An 18,589-nucleotide genomic window follows, 5' to 3' on the forward strand; every position below is an offset into this window, starting at 1 on the left:
TACTGCTATTGTTTACACACATAAATATCACTTAACTTTGAATCTCAAGTCAAGGTCAAATAAGGTCAAACTTTCATGAAACATCTTTTATCTTTAAAACTATGCTTTAAATTCTACTGCCTTCATTTGTATTGGCAGCATGTAGGAAATGATACTGGTACATGGAGATTCTAAACATCACACTATAGTTTGCATCCAATCTATGCTTCATTTTTACTTTTCCTTGTTTTTAATCACTGTTGCACATTTTCTCAGACCCTTACTAGGCACCTGTGCACTTTTACATTAACTTTTTTGTTTATTTATTGTAGACTTTACTATCTATCTAGTCACATTTGACCTCTGACCTTATTTTTACATTCTTTACATTTCTTTCAAGAAGGCCCCAAAAAGGTTTTATGTCAACTGAATGAGAATGAGCCGCCTAGTTAGTTAGAAATAAACTGTAATATAATATTACATAATAAGCCCAATTTATATTTATGTCCCATTATTCACAAATCAGTAGTTATTATCTATGACCTATTCCTACATACATGTTTGTGTATTCTGTCACCCTACCTTTGTCTGACTTTGCCTGTGCTACAAACTTCTTAAAGTTTTTTTAAAAGAACAAAGAAAATAAAATGAATATATACAAAGTACAATACCATTCATAAAGGTGTGCAGTAATACTGGCAACAATTAACTCCCATGATTAATGTCCACCTACTGATGTTTTGTTGCTGGAGATTGTGACTGTAGTCCTTTCACCAGTGGTGATGACCCTCGTTCCAGTCCCGGCATTCAAATCAACCCTTCCCCCTGCTCCCAGGTCCAGCTCGCCCCCAGTGCCGATGCCGGTGATGGTGACACTTCGAGAGGTATCAACGCCACCAGGTGAAGACGTGGAGTCATAGTAGTCGTCATAGCCCTCATAGGTGCCGTACGTGACCCCCAATGCGTAATCATCTTCTCCTCCTCCAGTATCAGTACTTGAAGAGCTGCTGGATGAGCGAGAGGATGAGCCGGTGGAGATGGAGGTCCAGTCGGTGCCAGTCGAACTGCCTTTCAAAATCTCACCCCCTGTGATCAGACTGTCCCCTTCTGTCTCCTGTAAAGATATTTGGAGGGGGACGTTGGCATTGGATGCTTTACTGTAGTAACATAGAAACAATACAGTTATGTATAAGATGCGGGCATTTAGAGCAAACATGAAATGGTACCTCTTTTGTGGTTGTCTCAGTTGTCTCAGAATCAAGAGTTGAGTCATAAGGCTTTTCCAAATCATCGTAGTAAGGGTATTCATAATAGTAGCTGTCCTCCGCTTTCTTCTAAAGGGAGAAAAACATTCCACCAGCATTAAGAGAGTGTATGACTGAGAGAGAAAGATTGGCAATCAATTATTAGCAACATGATTTTTAAATATGTTGCACTGCGCTATTGCCTCTGGCTGGCTGATGTTTGTACAACCGGTCGACCATCGATCAGAAGCACACAGGAGTTCCTCCTCCTTGTGGAAAGCTCACACTGTATCTGCCTGTTGTAAACTGCTATGACTGAATGACACATTGCTCTTACATAGTTTTCCTAATGACTCCAGCACCTATCTTTAGAAAAAAGGAAAACAGAGGGGCAAGATTTTGTGTAACAAACAGGGCCCTGGGCAAATCAAAAAGTCAAAAGGAAGAGCTTCCTGTTCATCCTGTAACACTTCTTTGACATCCCGTTAATTAGCACACACTGAGTATATTGGTATTCAGTGGGAAAAATGACACAGTGCATGAATGCAAGCTTAGGCAGGCACCACATCATTCCTAAACATGATTAAGTAAATGCATAGACTGATAACTTGGTTCTTCCCAGTCAGCACTTTTCCTCTGGCACATTGCAGGTTTCTTACACAATGCCAAGAGGCTCTTTTCAGCACAGGATCCAGCAAAGATCTGATTTGAGTATTAGAGACAATTATGGTTTAATCATTTCCATGAGTAAGACCAGCAAGAAAATACTAAGTGGTTCTTTTGTTGGATTCTATAATGTGTAGTTTCATTCTGTATGTAAAGAATCTACAAAAACTGCTTCTAGTAAGCGGTAGCCTACAAAGCTGCACTTACACTTATGCACTGGTTAACAAGTAAAAAAAAAAAAACTTGGACGAAACCTGTGATTTTTTTTTGTCATTTATGTATAATTAGATGCATAGCTTTTTGTACACTAACATCTTCATGGGAAACACAGCGTTTGTTGACATCCAGCAGTTCTAGACTTTCGCACATTTTGATTACTGGCTTTAAAATACATTCTGGGATTGTACAGAGGCAAAATTACAAAAACCACATCATTGTTATCTCTGGCTCTGCATTACATTTCTTTCTTTCTCATGGACGAGCATTTTCTCTTCTAACACTGCTTCGTTAAGCTGTGGGGTTCCACAAGGTTCAGTACTGGGTACATTATTATTTTTTTACTATTTTTTTCTACATCCTTTCTTTTGCTATCACAATTCAAGCACCATTCAAGCTTTTTCTATGACAATGATGCTCACCTATATATGTCTTTTAAGCCTCACCAGCTGTGCAGGCTGCTCACCTTAGTCCATGGTTTATTGGTTGGCTCTTTAATAATTACCTTATTTTAAATGTCAACAAGACTAAGACATGATTATATCTCCTTGTGATATATATTCTCAAATCAGTCGGGCTCTTACTTCATTTTGTTCACATCAGTCAGTGCTACAAACCTTGGTGTAATATTTGAATCCTCTCTAGGTTTCAACTCACATGTAAAATTCATGTCTTGTTCCTGCTATTCTCATTTAAGGAACATTTCTAAATTGCAACTTATGGTCTCTTTTGGAACTGGAGAAAATTATTCATGCATTTTTTTCATCGTCCTTAGATTATTGTAATGCTTTGCTTACTGGCTTAGATAAATGATCTCTTTCACGTCTTCAAGCAATAAAGAATGCTGCGGCCAGATTATTAACGGGTTCCCACAATCGAGCAAGCATCACTCCCATTTTATATTCTTTACACTGGCTTCCAGTAGGTTTTAGAATTTGTTTTAAAATTCTCGTTTTCACATACTGAGCTCTAAACACACTGTTTATCCCAGCTCCTTACAAAGCACACTGCTGCTCATAGGCTTGGATCACAGGATCAGAATCTGCTGGTTGTTCTTCCAGCCAACCATAAAAAAATAATTTAGAGGAGTGCCAGAATAAAACATGGAGCCAGAGATGATTTGAAAAGCAGAAAAGTAATGTTACTCACAGCGTTGTCTGTGCCGGGGTCCTGGTTCTGTGGCTGGTCAGGGGATGGCACTTCACAATCGGGGCTGTAGTGCTCACAGTAGTCATAGGCAGCACGATGGTCTGCTACAATCATTAGCTGCTGGATGTCTCCCTAGAAACCCAAACATACATGCATGCTAATAAGTAAACAAATGAAAATGACAGAAGCAATGCATGACACTGTGTGACCTGTGAGGTGAAAAAGGGAAAGCATCTACACTGCAAATGTGACATTGCTGCAGAACAGGCAGTCAAGAAACTAGGTCAAGCCAGGGGAATCTCAGGGTGACTAAATGATGAAGAACGTTGTCAAGGGTCCAAGAATGCCATTTTGCATCAGAGTTAAGAGTGTCAGGCGAACAGAGTTACAGCAACACAATAAACAAGATCAAATGTTTGGAGCACAACATGTAAGCCTGACCTCAGTCTGTGTGAATTGTAAGTGATTTTACCTTCAAACTGATTGTGTAAGGCATGTGCATGAGCAGACCTGCAGCTAGGACTAGATCAGAAGAGATAAGAGCTCTGTGTATATCTATGTATACACTGAGTGGACATGCAGTTGTGGAACAGAAGAAGAGGAAGAGAGATTTAAGACAGAGAGAAGTTAAAAAAGAGACAGAACAGAGAAGGCTGCTAGAAAATTACTGAGAGAGAACAAGGGAGAGAAAGGCTCAGAAGGATCCCCAGGCTACATAGGGAGCTGGGTGTGCTTCCCACATGTTTCTGAAAAGAATTCATATGGCACCAAAACCTTGTATTGCATTTATCCAAACATGTCCTGGTCGCAATTCCAAATTCAGTGATGTCATTCCACATCAATCAAACACGATGTCAGCGTAGCTGACACAAATATATTTCCAGGAGGCAGGAGGATCGTGAAGCGACGCAGCTATGGGAACGGACCGCCACGGAGGATGAAGTGTTTTTAATTATGTTCAATTGCCAAAAGTTGAAAAAGAAAAAACCCTCAACATGTCTTTCCAGCTGAAATGAGCTTTCTTTACTGACATGCATAAATGGATTGCATTTGTGGTCTAACCAGTGAGAGTTCAATGAAGTGCACCAATCCCACTGCTTTGCTTGAACATACCACTCAGTACCCCTTGCCTCAGATCCTTTAATAACCCTTGCAAAACACTTCACTAGAAGTTGTTTCCTGCTCCATCCTTGGTTTATGTTATAGCTGGACTTTATAGTGGATGCAGGGAAATCAGTCTCTTCCTCCAAAACAGAAGGACTAGAGGAGCCATTACACAGCACTCCCAGCTATGGACTTTGAAGCTTTCAAATGGCCACCTCTGAAGCCACAATCTACAGGAGGGTAGACTTGGTATCACTGTAGCGCAATGCCCCCTCTTATTTCAGCGGAGCAGTGTGCCGCAGCTGCGCTGACAGGGGACGATGGGAATTCAGTGTTTGAAATGAGGTCACACTCAATAAGAAATAAACCCACTCTACAGCAAAATAGCCCCCTCCATTTGGAGCATTGCACCGCTTTCCTATTCACATGCCATTCTTGCACTTCTCTGTTTTCTTTTTTCCCCCCTCCATCTGCCACAGCAGCCAAAGGAATGTCAGGGTACATTATGGCCACAAGTGGTATTGCATGAACCTAAGTTTTCCAAGACGAGACTATTAATCATACACCAAAGCTTTAATTAGCACATCCTCGCAGCACGTAGAGCACCATGGCAGAAGGCGCTTAATGATCTGTGACATGTACACAGAAAGAAGAAAGAAAGAGGTCCTTGCTTGCCTAGGTAGAAAAGTATACTGTTGCACAGGCCCTGCTGGGGATAGAAGTAAAAAAAAAGGCTGACATCCATCAACCTCCACTAGAGTTTATAATGAGGCTCTCACTATGACTTCAGCTGTTTTATGAGTTGCATATCTGTATAAGACCTCCTTTAACTTTTAGCCTCAATTGCCAGGCATGTGATAATAGTAAGTCCACCGCTTTCTTGTGTGTTTTGTTTTCTACACCGACATTGAAAGCTGCACACCTTCACAGTAAAACTACTGTCGAAGTCTCGAGGCGGCATGGCAACCACTAAAGCTGGTTCTGATTTCCTGTCTTTGAGCCTCTTTTCACCACAAGTCACTCCACGGATTCTGAAGCCAAATGTTGCATAAGCTACTATTTTACAGTTAGAGGGGAGGAGCTAAATGTTCCCTATACTATACCGCAGACGTATGCTGATGCTTAAATTTCTCATTTTGAATTCTGGCCCTGAATGCCCAGCTTAGTCCAGCAACCCATTAGAGCATGAGGAATTTACTCCATTAGTGCAAATGGGTTGGGCTGTGTCACCATAATTTTGACGAGGGGAAACGGCAGTGCAACTGCAGAGTCAGACATTCAGCGTGTAATAAGGCTGATTGGTTAACAGGACATTATAGATTATTCTTCACCTCACGAGTCACATCACAAGGAGCCGATATGTGACCCCGAGAAATGAGGTGATTGACATCTGAGACAAAGGGTTAAAAAAAACAACCAAAAAACCCTGGTATTATTGCATAACACCCAAACGCTGGGTGAAACCATAGAACACATGCAATCAGCTCTCCTGTTAGAGGAGGGACAGTGATATTTTTCACTCTGGAGCATCATGTGGCACATCAGAGCAGTGCTTAAGGCAGAGTTCTCAGACAATAACAGGGCTGCAGTTGTCAGCATCTCCCCAGACTCCGCTGAAATACGACTCTGCTCCTCGCCAGAGCTCGCCTGATGTCGAGCTCTGGTGTTAAAGCCATCGCCTGTGGCTGTGAGCGACAGCCAGCCTCACTTGGACACGATTCACGCTGAAAGACACCTGCACGCACATAACATGTTAAGAGCGCAAGGCCACAGCTCGCAGCAAGAATGCGGAATGGGAGCAAATCCGTACAGATCAATGCCACTGAAAAATTCATCTTTTCAGAGTTTTCCTAAATAAAATATCACACAGTCTTTTAAGCTTTTATTCCCCAGCTCACCCTATTTTCTTTTTTTTTCTTTTTTCCCGAAACACAACACTGCTAGATTTTTCTGCTTATGTCCAGATGGGGGCAGGAGAGTGCTCTGGTGATCACAATGCCAAACATCTGTCTCCATTTGTATCTGACCCACAATCATGCAGGGTGGACCAAGTTCATTGTGTTCCGTCTTCTGAATTACAAAATGCGATGGATAGAACGAAAATCAATATTGGTGACATTTCAAAATCATCACATCGCATAATGAACAGGAGTAAACGTGGCTATGTTTGGAGGTTAAAAGTGGACAGTTACCAATGCACACATATTCTTCTTCCGTCTTTTTCATTTTACTTGCACACACAGAGACATACTTAAAGCATTAGGTGAGCATAGACCAAAAGAGGTGCATTTTGATTAGAGGAAGGGCCTAAGGCAACTCCCCCCGCCCTGCTGGTGGAGGGGCAGGCACTGTGTCCCATGAAATCTGCACCTTCTCAAGCTTAGAGTAGCGTACCACGAAATACACAGCACAAACCAACGCTCATTATGTTCACATATCCACGGGGACATCTGATAATGGTTCTTTTTACCTTCTAAACCTCACAGGAGACAAAGGCAGCAGTCAAAAGAAGAAAAACTCTAGGTGAGTTTTCATCATTTTTATGATCAGATGTCAGCATAGGAAAATGAGTAGGTGGCCCCCAAAGAGCAGAATGTAACTCTTGGAGGTCTTGCTGCAGTTTAAGGAGCGCTACTTTCCCAACATATTTCCACAGTCACCCCCGAGCTCCGAGCCAAGCGTTGGTGTCACTGCCAGCCCACACCGGCGCACTCACATGCAGCCCCAGCGTCTGGGCATTGTCCAACCTGACCACAAAAACCAAACAACAAGCTGCAGAGGTCAGCTCGCTGCATAGGGGAAATAAATCAGAAAGGACACATGCATAGAAAGTCACATAACCACGCACATGTAGGTATAGAAGTATATGTGTAGACACACGCACGTGCAGAAAACTAAAGCAAAATGCATAAATGTAAACCGTCGTCAGACATCAATTGAATTTTCATCCACTTTCCCCTCCAGACTCTAGTCCAATCTCAGTCCTCAGAGCTGCTGCCAACAGCAACATGTCTGTCTGCCGGCCCCACTTATCCACAACACAGCCCCCTACAGTAACCATTCCCCCACCTCATTGTCGCTGCCCAGTTTTTTGATTCCCTCTGGATGTCCCGTGTCACTCTAACCCTTAGTTTCCCAGCCCCTGCGACACTCACTGCACATAAGACTTTAATCCCACATCTCTATGGACTGCGGGAAGGCATATTCCCATTTCCTGTTCTTTTGGGAAAGCTGAAACCGCTTCACTCACCTAGGAGGGCGTTTGGCTTGGGCATTTGCTGAAATCTACATTAAAAAGAGCTGAGGGCACACTTCACGGTTTGCTGACACAGTAAAGGAATAACACGGAGAAAAAAAGGGAGTGAAATATCAACTTTTGACATGAGTTAAGGAAAATCTTAATTATCCGGGGAAATTCCATCTATCCCAAGGATAGTGATGTCTGGCCTAGAATGTACAGAGTAGTGTGCTTTTTCAGTGAAGCAGGATGTATACCTTGGACAAGATAATGCAAAGAAGCACGTGAAGACATAAGTATGTGGAGCAAGTGGCTACTAGGATCCAGGTCCATATACTTGGGGTTTAAAGTTATATCACTAACCACAACCCTTTTCCACAGTAAAGGCAAAGACAGCTGTGGCTTAAGGAGTACAGTTATCTACTAATTAGAAGGTTGGTGGTTCAATCCACAGTTGCCATCATAGTGTAATGTTAGGTATATAAGTACTTGTGTGATTGGGTAAATTAAACTTTCAGTAAGGACTTTCAGCATCATACACTGAGTTCTTTATTAGCTAAAGCTTTCTGCTGGAACTTTTTTCAAGTGCTGATTAAACTTTATCATATATTTAGGGGCTGGGTTTTGTGCATTGCATTGCATTTCACTGGAGTTTGCATGATATATGTGCCCTCTCCATTTATGCCCACCCCTCACCCAAACTGGTTGCATCTGCCGCAACTGGTTGCATCTGGGAAAGTTTAAACAAAAAGAGGTTTTGCTGGAGGTTTCTTCCTGTTAAAAGGGAGTTTCTCCTTCCCACTGTCACCAAGTGTGCGCTCATAGGGGGTCATCTGATTGTTGGGGATTTCTCTGTATTATTCCAGGGTCTTTACTTACAGTATAAAGTACCTTGCAGTGACTTTAGGTGTGATTTGGCGCTATATAAATAAAATTTAATCTAATTGAACTGAAATGCCATTACAAAGATGTAAATGTAAAAAAAAAAAAGACTGACAGCGCCACTAGCTTCTGACTTGTAAATGATCATGATGATCAGTCAGCATCTCATAGAAATAGTTTCAATATAAACTGAACATCATGGCGTCTTTGGATTAAGGATTTATACTGTGGCAGAATGCATTTGAATTCAGAAAGCAGAGTGTAAGATGAGTGAATTGGATTTAGGAATGTAGTTACAGAACTTTCTCTGAGCTATATGTTGATCAGCCATGTTTGTGGCCTTCTCAGTGTCTGCGCTCAAGGGCTAATTTGCCATCACACTTCTGAACAGGGGATTTGAGGGCTCTCTACATTGCAATTCAGGGTTATTTGAGACCTTGAGATCATTTGAGATGATCTATCCAGAAACACTGGTCCCTGGCTCACATGGTGAGATACGCCGTACAATCCCTCATCCCTCATTTGGAGTTCTGTAGAGCAAAGACAGCCCCGGGCGAAACTCTGCATTAAATTCTGACTGTGTTACAGTCAACCTAACAGAAAAAATGACCCAGCACACACTATACTAGTGAATTATATTGAGTAGGGGGGAAAATGCATACACACATAAGATTGGGGTTACTTTTTTTTTTTAAGTTTCTATAACATTAGGAAGTCCTGTGTAATATATGAGCAGTGTAAATGAGAGACACACTTTTGTAATGCTTTGATTAATTACTATGTGTACCACTTTTATTGTCCACTTGAAGCCGGATCTCCTTTTCCCCCCTTTCTTTTCTTTGTGGAAGAACCTAAATTTCCACTTATAATTTTTTTTATACAAAGCAGTCATGGAGACCCAAGCAGGGCATCAAATTTCTTGGCCTCCTCTAATGGGGCAAAAGAAGAGAGGCCATTATCCACGCATTAGAAAAACTGAACAAACTGCTACTGCTTTCTGACACCCAATGGAAATCTGAGGTCACGTACATTTTTAACAGTAGAGCCACAAACTGAAATGCTTTTACTAAAGCTACTGAAACTATTAACTGAGAAAAAAATTAATAACACAGGAGCCAAGCCAAGGTCTGGCAAAGTCACTCAAACTGACCAATGAAAACTGAGTGACAAAGGGTTCAAAGTGTATTGGGAGATTGCAAAGTCTGCTGCAAATATCACTCATTCTGTCAAATCTTTACCTTAGATGACTGAAACATGTGAACAATAAAGATGTTGGCAGGGAAAAATGGAGGAAAGTCCTGAGGTGAAGATGGGAAAACAGGATGTGTAAAAACCCATCAGGCCATGACAATATTAAAGCTCATTATGAGCATCAAGCTCATGTGTTGCATTTTTTTATTAGTTTTTCCTGGCTTTATCTGCTCTACAGGGGCCCCGCAACTTGCTTCTTTCCACTCCGACTGAAGGCTTCCAGACCCATTCCCCTGCTCCCTTAGTCTTACCCTATTACTTTTAACCCTCCCTATTCATTTCATCATTAATCCTTTATTTCTGTATATCTAAAGCGTAATCATCTTCTGTTTTGTTACCTATCCTACCAAACTTAACACTCACCCTCCCATTCGCTCTTGGGACAGCCTATCAGCGGATACCAAGGAAACCTCTGGATGATGTCATGTGGTGCGGCTCCTGTTCCAAGACTGACATCAGCTGGGGAGAGAACTCCTCATTCTTTCCAGCGAATGACCCAACATTTTTGGCTTCTGTACCCACACCTCCTGTTCTGACCTCCCCCTCTCCTCCAGCCCTTCTCATTTCGGAACATTATTTTGTTTTCTGTACACTCAAAACTTCCCTCTGATGTCTTCCCCTATAACAGGCCGAATATATCTTTCTGTGATAAAGACTCCACCATATCATTGTCCACATTCATGGAAGTTGCTGTCTGTGCTTTTGGCCAGACAAGAAGTGCTGTGTTTGCACATCTCCACCTCAGTTGCTTCAATTCAACCGCTTTCCCCTGTGGATTAACTCTGAGTGGGGCCAAGTGGTTCATCTGTCCCACTTAGGTTACCTCAGACCAACCACAGGTCGCCATTTCACTGAATGCTACTTACAACTAAGGGATGGGTATTAAATTATCTCTGATTGTTCTTGGCTAACTCAGTTTGAAACAACATTGAACAAGGAAATCAGGGGTACATTTAGAATCTGGAGTCTTTCATGCAGAGATAAAGAGACACTAGAAATACATCCAAACAGAGAAACAATAATATCTAATCTGTACCCACAGGTATATCTGTCAGAGAAGTACCCTTTAAGGTGATTTAGCTACTCTTTATATTGCAATTTTGTTATGCTAATGTTAATTTGATAGTTTTCAAAACACCTTAATCTAATGTTGGTTGATGACACGCTTATTCTCTTAGAATGACCAGTCTACCACTTTTGTGTAGATTTTGCAAAGACCAGCAGGGGTCAGCATTCCAGGTTGCATTCCCAAACATAAAACGGCACCTTGCTTTAACTCTTGTGTGAATATTTTCCGGAGCTAAACATATAACAGAAAATAAGTGAAGGTTTAATCGAAATTAAAAAATATGAGGAAGAGAATGTAAGGGTATGAGAGTAAACAACTTTCTAAAAGACCTCATGTTAGCTAGCTATGTCAACCAAGCTAAATGCTACACAGGCTACACTCTCATTTGCTGTTTCAGGGAGTTTGTTCATTGAATCAAAGAACTGTTAATCCTAATGAGAAGACCATAGCTGTGGAAAGCACTCTTAAGCAGATTTAAACCACAAAATGATGATCTCAGGGGTGACACTGGTCAGCGTAACCAATATTTCAACAATCAAGGCGATCTTTGACTTGCTTTCAAATTAATGGATAAAATGAGTGTAGTCATTTTTATTACATTCATTTTACATTAAATCTGCTTTAAACACACACAAAACTTTATGCTTGCACTTCCGCATTTCAGTGTATGAGGAGTAGCTCTACTGATCCATGGTCATCATCTCAAAACAAGTGAAAACTTCAAGAAGATATTTCACACATGGCCGGCCCTCCCTGAGCCTGGTTCTCCAGGAGGTTTCTTCCTGTTAAAAGAGAGTTTTTCCTTCTCACTGTTGCCAAGTGCTTGCTCATAGGAGGGTCATGTGATTGTTAGGGTTTTCCCATTAATATTGTAGGGTCTTTAACCTATGATATAAAGCAGCTTATACTGAATAATGGCGGCAATTGATAGCATTCAAACAACAATCATAGAGAAAAAGGGAAAAAACAAAAGATTACAATTAGTTTGCAACAGCACCAATTACTGTACCTGGTTCCAAAAAAAGTTTGCTTACTTGCACACCTAAAAATCTTTTTAATTCCCTTCACACTTTTTATTGGCACAAGCGCAAACACTATGGAAGCCCGTTTCCGCCACTAAAAAAAAAAGGATCCATAACTCAAAATTTCGAGTTATTTTCTCGAAATTCCGAGTTACTTTCTCGAAATTTCGACATATTAACTCAAAATTTCGATTTATTAACTCAAAATTTTGAGAAAAGCAACTCGCAATTTCGAGTTAGCGCTGCCAATCCGTAATCTACATGAATGACGTCATTTCCTCGTTACCCGGAAGCTGAGGCCCTCAGCTACAAATGCTACAGCTAAGCTACCGGTATTACATCCAGTCGTGAATGCACAGATTGCTGAGTGTTCTCAGCCTGGCTTCACAAATTATGAAATCCCTGTGTTATTAGCTGAATCACATGGTGTTACTATCAGCAAACATACTCGCGAAAGCGCCAATTTGTTGGGATCCGTTTTTGAGTGCGCGTTCCTCTGCGCCATATGCTTCCAGGTGTATATTTTTGATTGGCAAAGCTAACTCGAAATTTAACTCGAAATTTCGAGTTAATAAGTTGAAATTTCGAGAAAATAACTCGAAATTTCGAGTTATGGATACTAGCTTTTTTTTTTTATTTAGTGGCGGAAACGGGCTTCCATACAAACATAGCACCCTTAACCAAGCAACTAAAATAGAGTGGTGCAAGAGGACAGACAGGCTCTTTGTGACCACAAAAACCTTGTCAGAAACCAAACCACAAACCACCTAAGCATATAAGTACTGCTTTTCTTCTTACTACTGTATGCAAAGGAAAGGCTCCATTAAAAAAAGAAGTATAGCACCAATCACCAATCACTCTGATTTAACAGTGTGATAAATCCTAATCTTTTCACTTCATGTTTTTCTCTCCAAAACAAGTGAAATGGATTAAGAGGCAATACAGGCAAGAAGGAAAATATGTAAATGTGATTCGGGGTTGTACTTTCCCTTTAGGACCCATTAAGTATGTCATTTTTAAAATCTCTTATAAATCAGCAATTACCAGCAATTATGTTTTCTTTTTAAGTATCGTGCAAAAAATAAAAATAAAGGTTTGCAGTTTTCTGAAGAAATTGACCTGGAAATCCCCAGACTCTAATGTAAAGGTCCGACAGTGAAATCACATATGTTATTTTGTGTTTTCACACTTACCAGCTCTCGGGGGTAACCAGCTCTGGCAAAAGTCAACACGGGATCAGACTAAACTACAAAGAGAGTAATGAGAGGAAAAGGAGTGCAACCTGAGCATAATTTGGAAACTATGTGGCATAATTTCCATTTTCTGCAGCACTGGAGCCTGTCCTGTCTCCTAACTGGCAGACGCACAGCAGGGGGGGCTTTAAACATCTCCCACAAAATATCTGTCCGTTCCCACGGTAACTACTGAACTGTTACCGCCGCTAAAATTGCTGGCTAAGATTTAATTGTTCCACTATCACCCCGATCTCCTGATTTGTATGCTAGGGGCAAATAATAGAAGTAGAGCAGAGTTACAAACGGATAAATGCCGTCATCTTTTTGGCAGCTGTGAGCTAATAGGCTGAAGAGGGGAAATAATGGCTGTAACACAGAATGCAGACATATAAACAGATGACACGATATCTTTATTTGTGCACCAGTAAAATTGGCATCCTTCCCTTTTTCCCTCATGAACCACATTTTCCCCGCAACATTGGATAAAAAGCTTCATATGTAGAGTTCATTTTGCAGATAAGTCTCTTACTTAGAAACTCGATTTTGTTTACAAGGCTATAATTTTGTCCATGTCTTTCAGGGAAACTTTAGCGACAGTGGCTAGGGAAGTGATGTCATATTTCTTTCTCTTCATCTGATACGGCTGAGTAACAGTAAGGTTAAAGGTCAGCTGGCTAAGGATCAGTCACATCAGTCAGCCTCTGTTACTAATTATTATTGAGGGCTTTGGCCTCGCAGACTAATCCCCTCTTTTAAACAAGCACAACTCCAAAGGGACAAAGGCAACACTATTCTTTGTGCCTCTCAGAATATTTTGGTGTGTCTGTGTGTGTGTCTGTGTTCCTCACAAACACAGGGGTCAGGTTTAAGAGACACACATATTCAGACAAAAACTTGTTACAGGAACCCAACAAAAGCTCTCTTACAGGAACTGTCCAAATGAATTCATAGTGCACAAACACTTTTTGAGCCATATCAGGGACTTGCAGGTATTATAAAGCACAAAAAGCTTCTTCTCACCAGTCAGATTATCATACATCTTTTGACTCCCTATCTTTATTAAGCATAAACGGAAGAGAAGGGGTGGAAGGAATAAAGCTCTTATTCTAATAACTGAAACAAGTAGCTGCCTGTGGAAAAACCTCTGTAAAGCGAAGTGTCATAGCCCTTTTAAACAAAGAATCTAGACGTGAAGCCGCAAAGAGAACTATAACAGCTTGATTATAGATTTAGCTACAATAAGGCAACACTTTGAAACAGCAAAAGAGGATGAACTGAGCAGCAAGCAAATCTAGCACAGCTGGCAGCAGAAGGGAACTGCAGGACACCAAGTTCTTTTGCGGACGATGTGGGATATGTGGTACCTTAAATTAAGTCTGATTTACGATTGTGTGCGTGTGAAAGAGTGGGTGGCAGGAGGATCAGATGCTGGCGGACTAGGGCAAGCCAAATATCTCTATAGAGGATGCGGCCTCTCCCGCAGTCCCCAATTTCAAGCAGTATTTCAAAAGAATTGGGGACTGGGGATGACCACCATTGGCACCACAGCCACATGTGTCTGTGCTGTAATTAAAAAGGACGAGTCTGATTATATAGAAATGGGCCTAAATCATCTGTTTAAAGGCACTGTTTGTTTGTTTTGTTTTTTCATTTTCATACAGCCTTTCAACATGAAAACAGCAAAAGCTGAAGCTAATTTGAACCTGGAATAAATGGCAAGCCAGCAGTCCATGAAGCAAACAGTCCCAAATGACCCATCAAATTTGCCAAATTATACTATATACAAAGCTCGGATTAAAAGTTTGAGTTTAACGCCTACCTCAAAGACTTCTTCATCAAGTATTCTTGTTCCAAACACTATAATTCCTTTGGTATCAATGACTGGTTGGGGACTTCGGAGTAACTTCTGTGTGGTCTTCTTTTTACAGTCCAGAATGAGGGTGATGGTCTGCTTGTGCACGCTGATGGCCACTCGATGCCACCTGGAATGGGAGGTACAATCAATTCACACACTTACTGGATTACAGGCCTCTTTTTGTGTTTGTCCATTTGAATTCGAATCTATCCATCTCTGTCTTCCAAAGTGAAATACAATCTCAAATCCTAGTTGTTAGTAGCGTAGTGAGGTTACGCAGTCAATGACACTTAAGGTTGAGAGTGACAAAAAGTTGCTTCCAAACTTCTAAATTTAAACAAAACTGCTGTCAAAGCCTACCATCATCGTGAGGGTCCACTCTAATAGAATGATTTAAAATTGTTTTAAAAGTAGAGCCTGACACGCTTTTTAAGCGTTTTGTACAAGTGAGGTGAAAGACTGCACTTACTTTCCGTCGGCTAGGTTGACTCCTCTGAAGAGGGGGTAGTCCTCGGGGCTGGGTCTGCCTGTGTGGTCCTCATACAGGAAGACTGGAGAGCGGCCCACTTCTAGACCAAGCTGCTGGATGCCCTGTTCATTGTACAGAGACAACAGGAAGGACTGGCTGCCCTTCTTAGGCTTCACTGTGGCCATGATGGAAAAGTCCTCAGGGAAGACATCACCTGGCAGGACAAATGGTGGGTTTGATAGAAAGAGAAAAACATTTATTTTTTTTGGAGACTTATAAGCAGCCGTAACCATTCATCATCGTAAGAGGAATGAAGTATGAGGTTTGCTTTTGCAAGGTTGTAGTCGTTGTGTTATTTTAGGAGACTGACTGCGTTCTTTGATGTCTAAAGGGAGTGTGGTTATTTTTTACTGATGCTTCTAATGGAAATCGAACAAAAACTAACAAATATCATTTATATTGGTGGAATCAAAGATTTGGTTTTGCGCACCAAACGGAAACACCAGAAATTTTTGAGTGCCCAAAATATAACCGGATAGGATTCATCTGAACGGGTTGGCCGGTAAAATGAAAGTTAGCGGGAGGAAAAAAAGTGGATCGATTCCAGCGCAGCGCAGAGTGAAAAGCATTAATGACAAAAGCATGTGATCCACAGAGACTTCGTCAAACTATCCTTCAAACTCCTCCTCTCCGCTTCTCTCCTCTGCCACAGCTGATGGGTCTAGCAGACGCCGAGACACCAATGAAGGGCTGGAGAGGAGCAACACATTTTTACAGCAGAAATAATGAAAGACACATTGCCTGGAAATGGAAATACCAGCAGTATAGTGGTATTTAAACGCAGAAAAATATATAAAGAGGATGTGTTGGCCTCCGTCTGCTCGGCTCCTTTGAGAAGCCTCACAAGTTCCTGCATTTTGCTTCAGTGTGGAAAACATCTGCCAGACAAATTCCTGTAGTGGGGTGTTCTTAGGACCTCCAAAAAGGAGGAAGCTTGCCAACTGTCTGTGCAGACTGTTGCTTCCCAGATAGTGCTAAGGTCTGACTACATTTGGGAACACAGATCACCTTTCAGAACAGGAGGCAACCAGAGTGTATTAAAGCCACCACTGTTATCTGGATTATACTGAACATAAGCATAAGTTGTAATCTCCAGTCTTTAGCATGTGTGGAGCAGAGATTTCCAGACAACCGGAAAAGAAAGGCAGGGTTTGTGGCTACAGTGGCTACGCTGGTAAAGCCCCTTACCCAGCCACCATATTCAGAATATGAAGACACTGCTAAACTAAACTGGGGAAACTTTGGTAATACTAGCCAATCAGACAATGTGGAGGAAAAAAAGAGGACCTCAGTCGGGTTAGAGAAGAGAAGAGACGAGAAGAGAAGACAATTTTTTAGTCTAACCTTCAACTGCAAAGCAGTTTTCATGGGTTTTAAGAAGTCGCTGTTTACACAGGCGACCTCTGGTGGTCACATGAGCGCACAGCAAACACGAAAATGAATAGCTTATTTAAGGACGAAGCAGTCTGCCTTGTAGTGTCCTTCAGATCCACACCGCCACCTTAGCTCAGAATATTTGTTTCAGCAAATACTCGTATACGTATGTCATTTCTACTTGGTAGTCAACCGATTCTGAATTTTGCTACCGCCACTCGTTCGCTTTCTTCTTTTTTTTCCCATCGGCCTTCAGCCTTGTCAGCATCTGGACGTCTGTTTGCCTTCCTGTCTTGTCTTCCTGCCTTTTTCTATCATTCCTTCATTAAACGCTAGGCATCAGATCGCATCATGCGGAGAGCACATGCCTTGGCAGTGAGCTCCCTCAGGAATTCTGCTTGGCATCATATGAAAAACATTGCTTTAATTGACAGATGCTTCAGTGGGACGGTGTAAAGCAGAGAAAAAGGAGAGACAGAACACAGACAAGCAACAGGAAGGCAGCTCTTCAAAAAAAAGCTCCTGAGATGTTAGCGTTTTGTAAGGAAGACAGATCCACAAATCTTTGGCTGATTGCATAGTGAACATGAAATTAAAGCACTATGATATAAACAATGCAAGTGGGAAATACCAGAACAAAGAAACACAATTAAGGAAATTTAGTGCTGCATCTGTCTTGCACAATAGCCACGTCAGACACTCAGGCAGTGATTCAGCAGTGGTTTGGTGAAGGCTGTTTGTTCAGAAGTGAAGGGTCAGCTAAGGGGTGAAAGGGAAACCAGAGCACACGGGAAAATGAGTGGGTGTTCTGTGGAGTGTAAGCAGCAAATTGCAAAGCATCGTCCTACTGTATCTGCCCTGCTGGGACTATAACGACCCAAACCCAGCATGAGAAAATCTAACCCCCCCACCAGAATGTGTTTCTCAACCTGCTGCTCCAGGCCACCAGATGAGAGATACCTCATACCTCGTGTGTGTTCGTGTTGTCAGTGTGCGTCTGTGCCAACATGGTAGGAATGGAAAGGCTGGGGTGCCAACAGTCCCGAGAGTTTACTCTGGCATCTCAGCCACCAGTGTCAGGCCAAAAAAGGTCACGGGAAACTCAAAGACGCCTCCAGCTAGCCAGACTAAATCCAGCATTTTACTCCAGATTTTGCTGAAGAGTTTGTATCTATCTTTTATTCGTCACGTAGGAAAGGGCAGAGGGAATGTCTTGTCCTGTGATATCATGCTACAGGTATGTGATGTGTACGCCTGAGTATTCTTCCTCAACAAAACTTACAGAGCCTCAGAGAATGCACAAAACGTCAGCATGGGACCCGGTTATGGCGGCACTTTCTCGGATGATGTCTGCCATCTGTTAGAGTGCATACACGCAGGTAATGGGGTAGAAAGCTTTGTGTCCTGTAATTGGTCATTCAGTCATCACTGTGTCCAACTCTCTTCTTCTGTATGAGACAAGCTGCATTCCTGTGGGACTGCATATTGCTGCAGAGACAACAACTGCCTTGCAGAGCTGTCTGTTTGCAAAGGAGTGCACCTAGCAATAGGACGAAACAGTGAAGTGACTTAACATAACAGTAAGTGGCTCTAATGTAAACAGCTCCCACTGTACAACTTAAGAAAACACTAATAATAAAAAAACATTTTAGCTGTGATATGACATGTTATTACTGTCTTACTCTGGAGTCATTGAGCTTGCCCTCAAAGATCATGTTGTACATCTAAGTCTGAGATAGGCAATTTTCCCATGGGCCCACATGAGAAACTATGACT

The 18,589-nt window shown here is 41.7% G+C and overlaps 1 protein-coding gene across 3 annotated transcripts in view; it reads right to left on the reverse strand.

Annotated features, from left to right (window-relative positions):
• col5a1 (procollagen, type V, alpha 1) overlaps window positions 1–18,589 on the reverse strand; it is a 73,963-nt gene that overhangs the window by 37,029 nt on the left and 18,345 nt on the right. For 2 of the 3 annotated variants that reach the window (XM_085280080.1, XM_085280079.1), the window contains exons 3-7: window positions 15,380–15,593; window positions 14,875–15,037; window positions 3,255–3,386; window positions 1,206–1,313; window positions 713–1,093 (exon numbers count right to left, since the gene is read on the reverse strand). In XM_085280080.1, coding sequence (XP_085136206.1) covers window positions 713–1,093; window positions 1,206–1,313; window positions 3,255–3,386; window positions 14,875–15,037; window positions 15,380–15,593 — 998 coding nt within the window. The remainder of the gene's footprint in view (window positions 1–712; window positions 1,094–1,205; window positions 1,314–3,254; window positions 3,387–14,874; window positions 15,038–15,379; window positions 15,594–18,589) is intronic. The other variant, XM_085280081.1, reaches the window with a different exon arrangement.

Source organism: Mchenga conophoros, linkage group LG7, assembly GCF_057382185.1.
Source record: "Mchenga conophoros isolate Kocher_MC1m ecotype Shallow Benthic linkage group LG7, M_conophoros_male_GT1.1, whole genome shotgun sequence".
NCBI lineage: Eukaryota > Metazoa > Chordata > Actinopteri > Cichliformes > Cichlidae > Mchenga > Mchenga conophoros.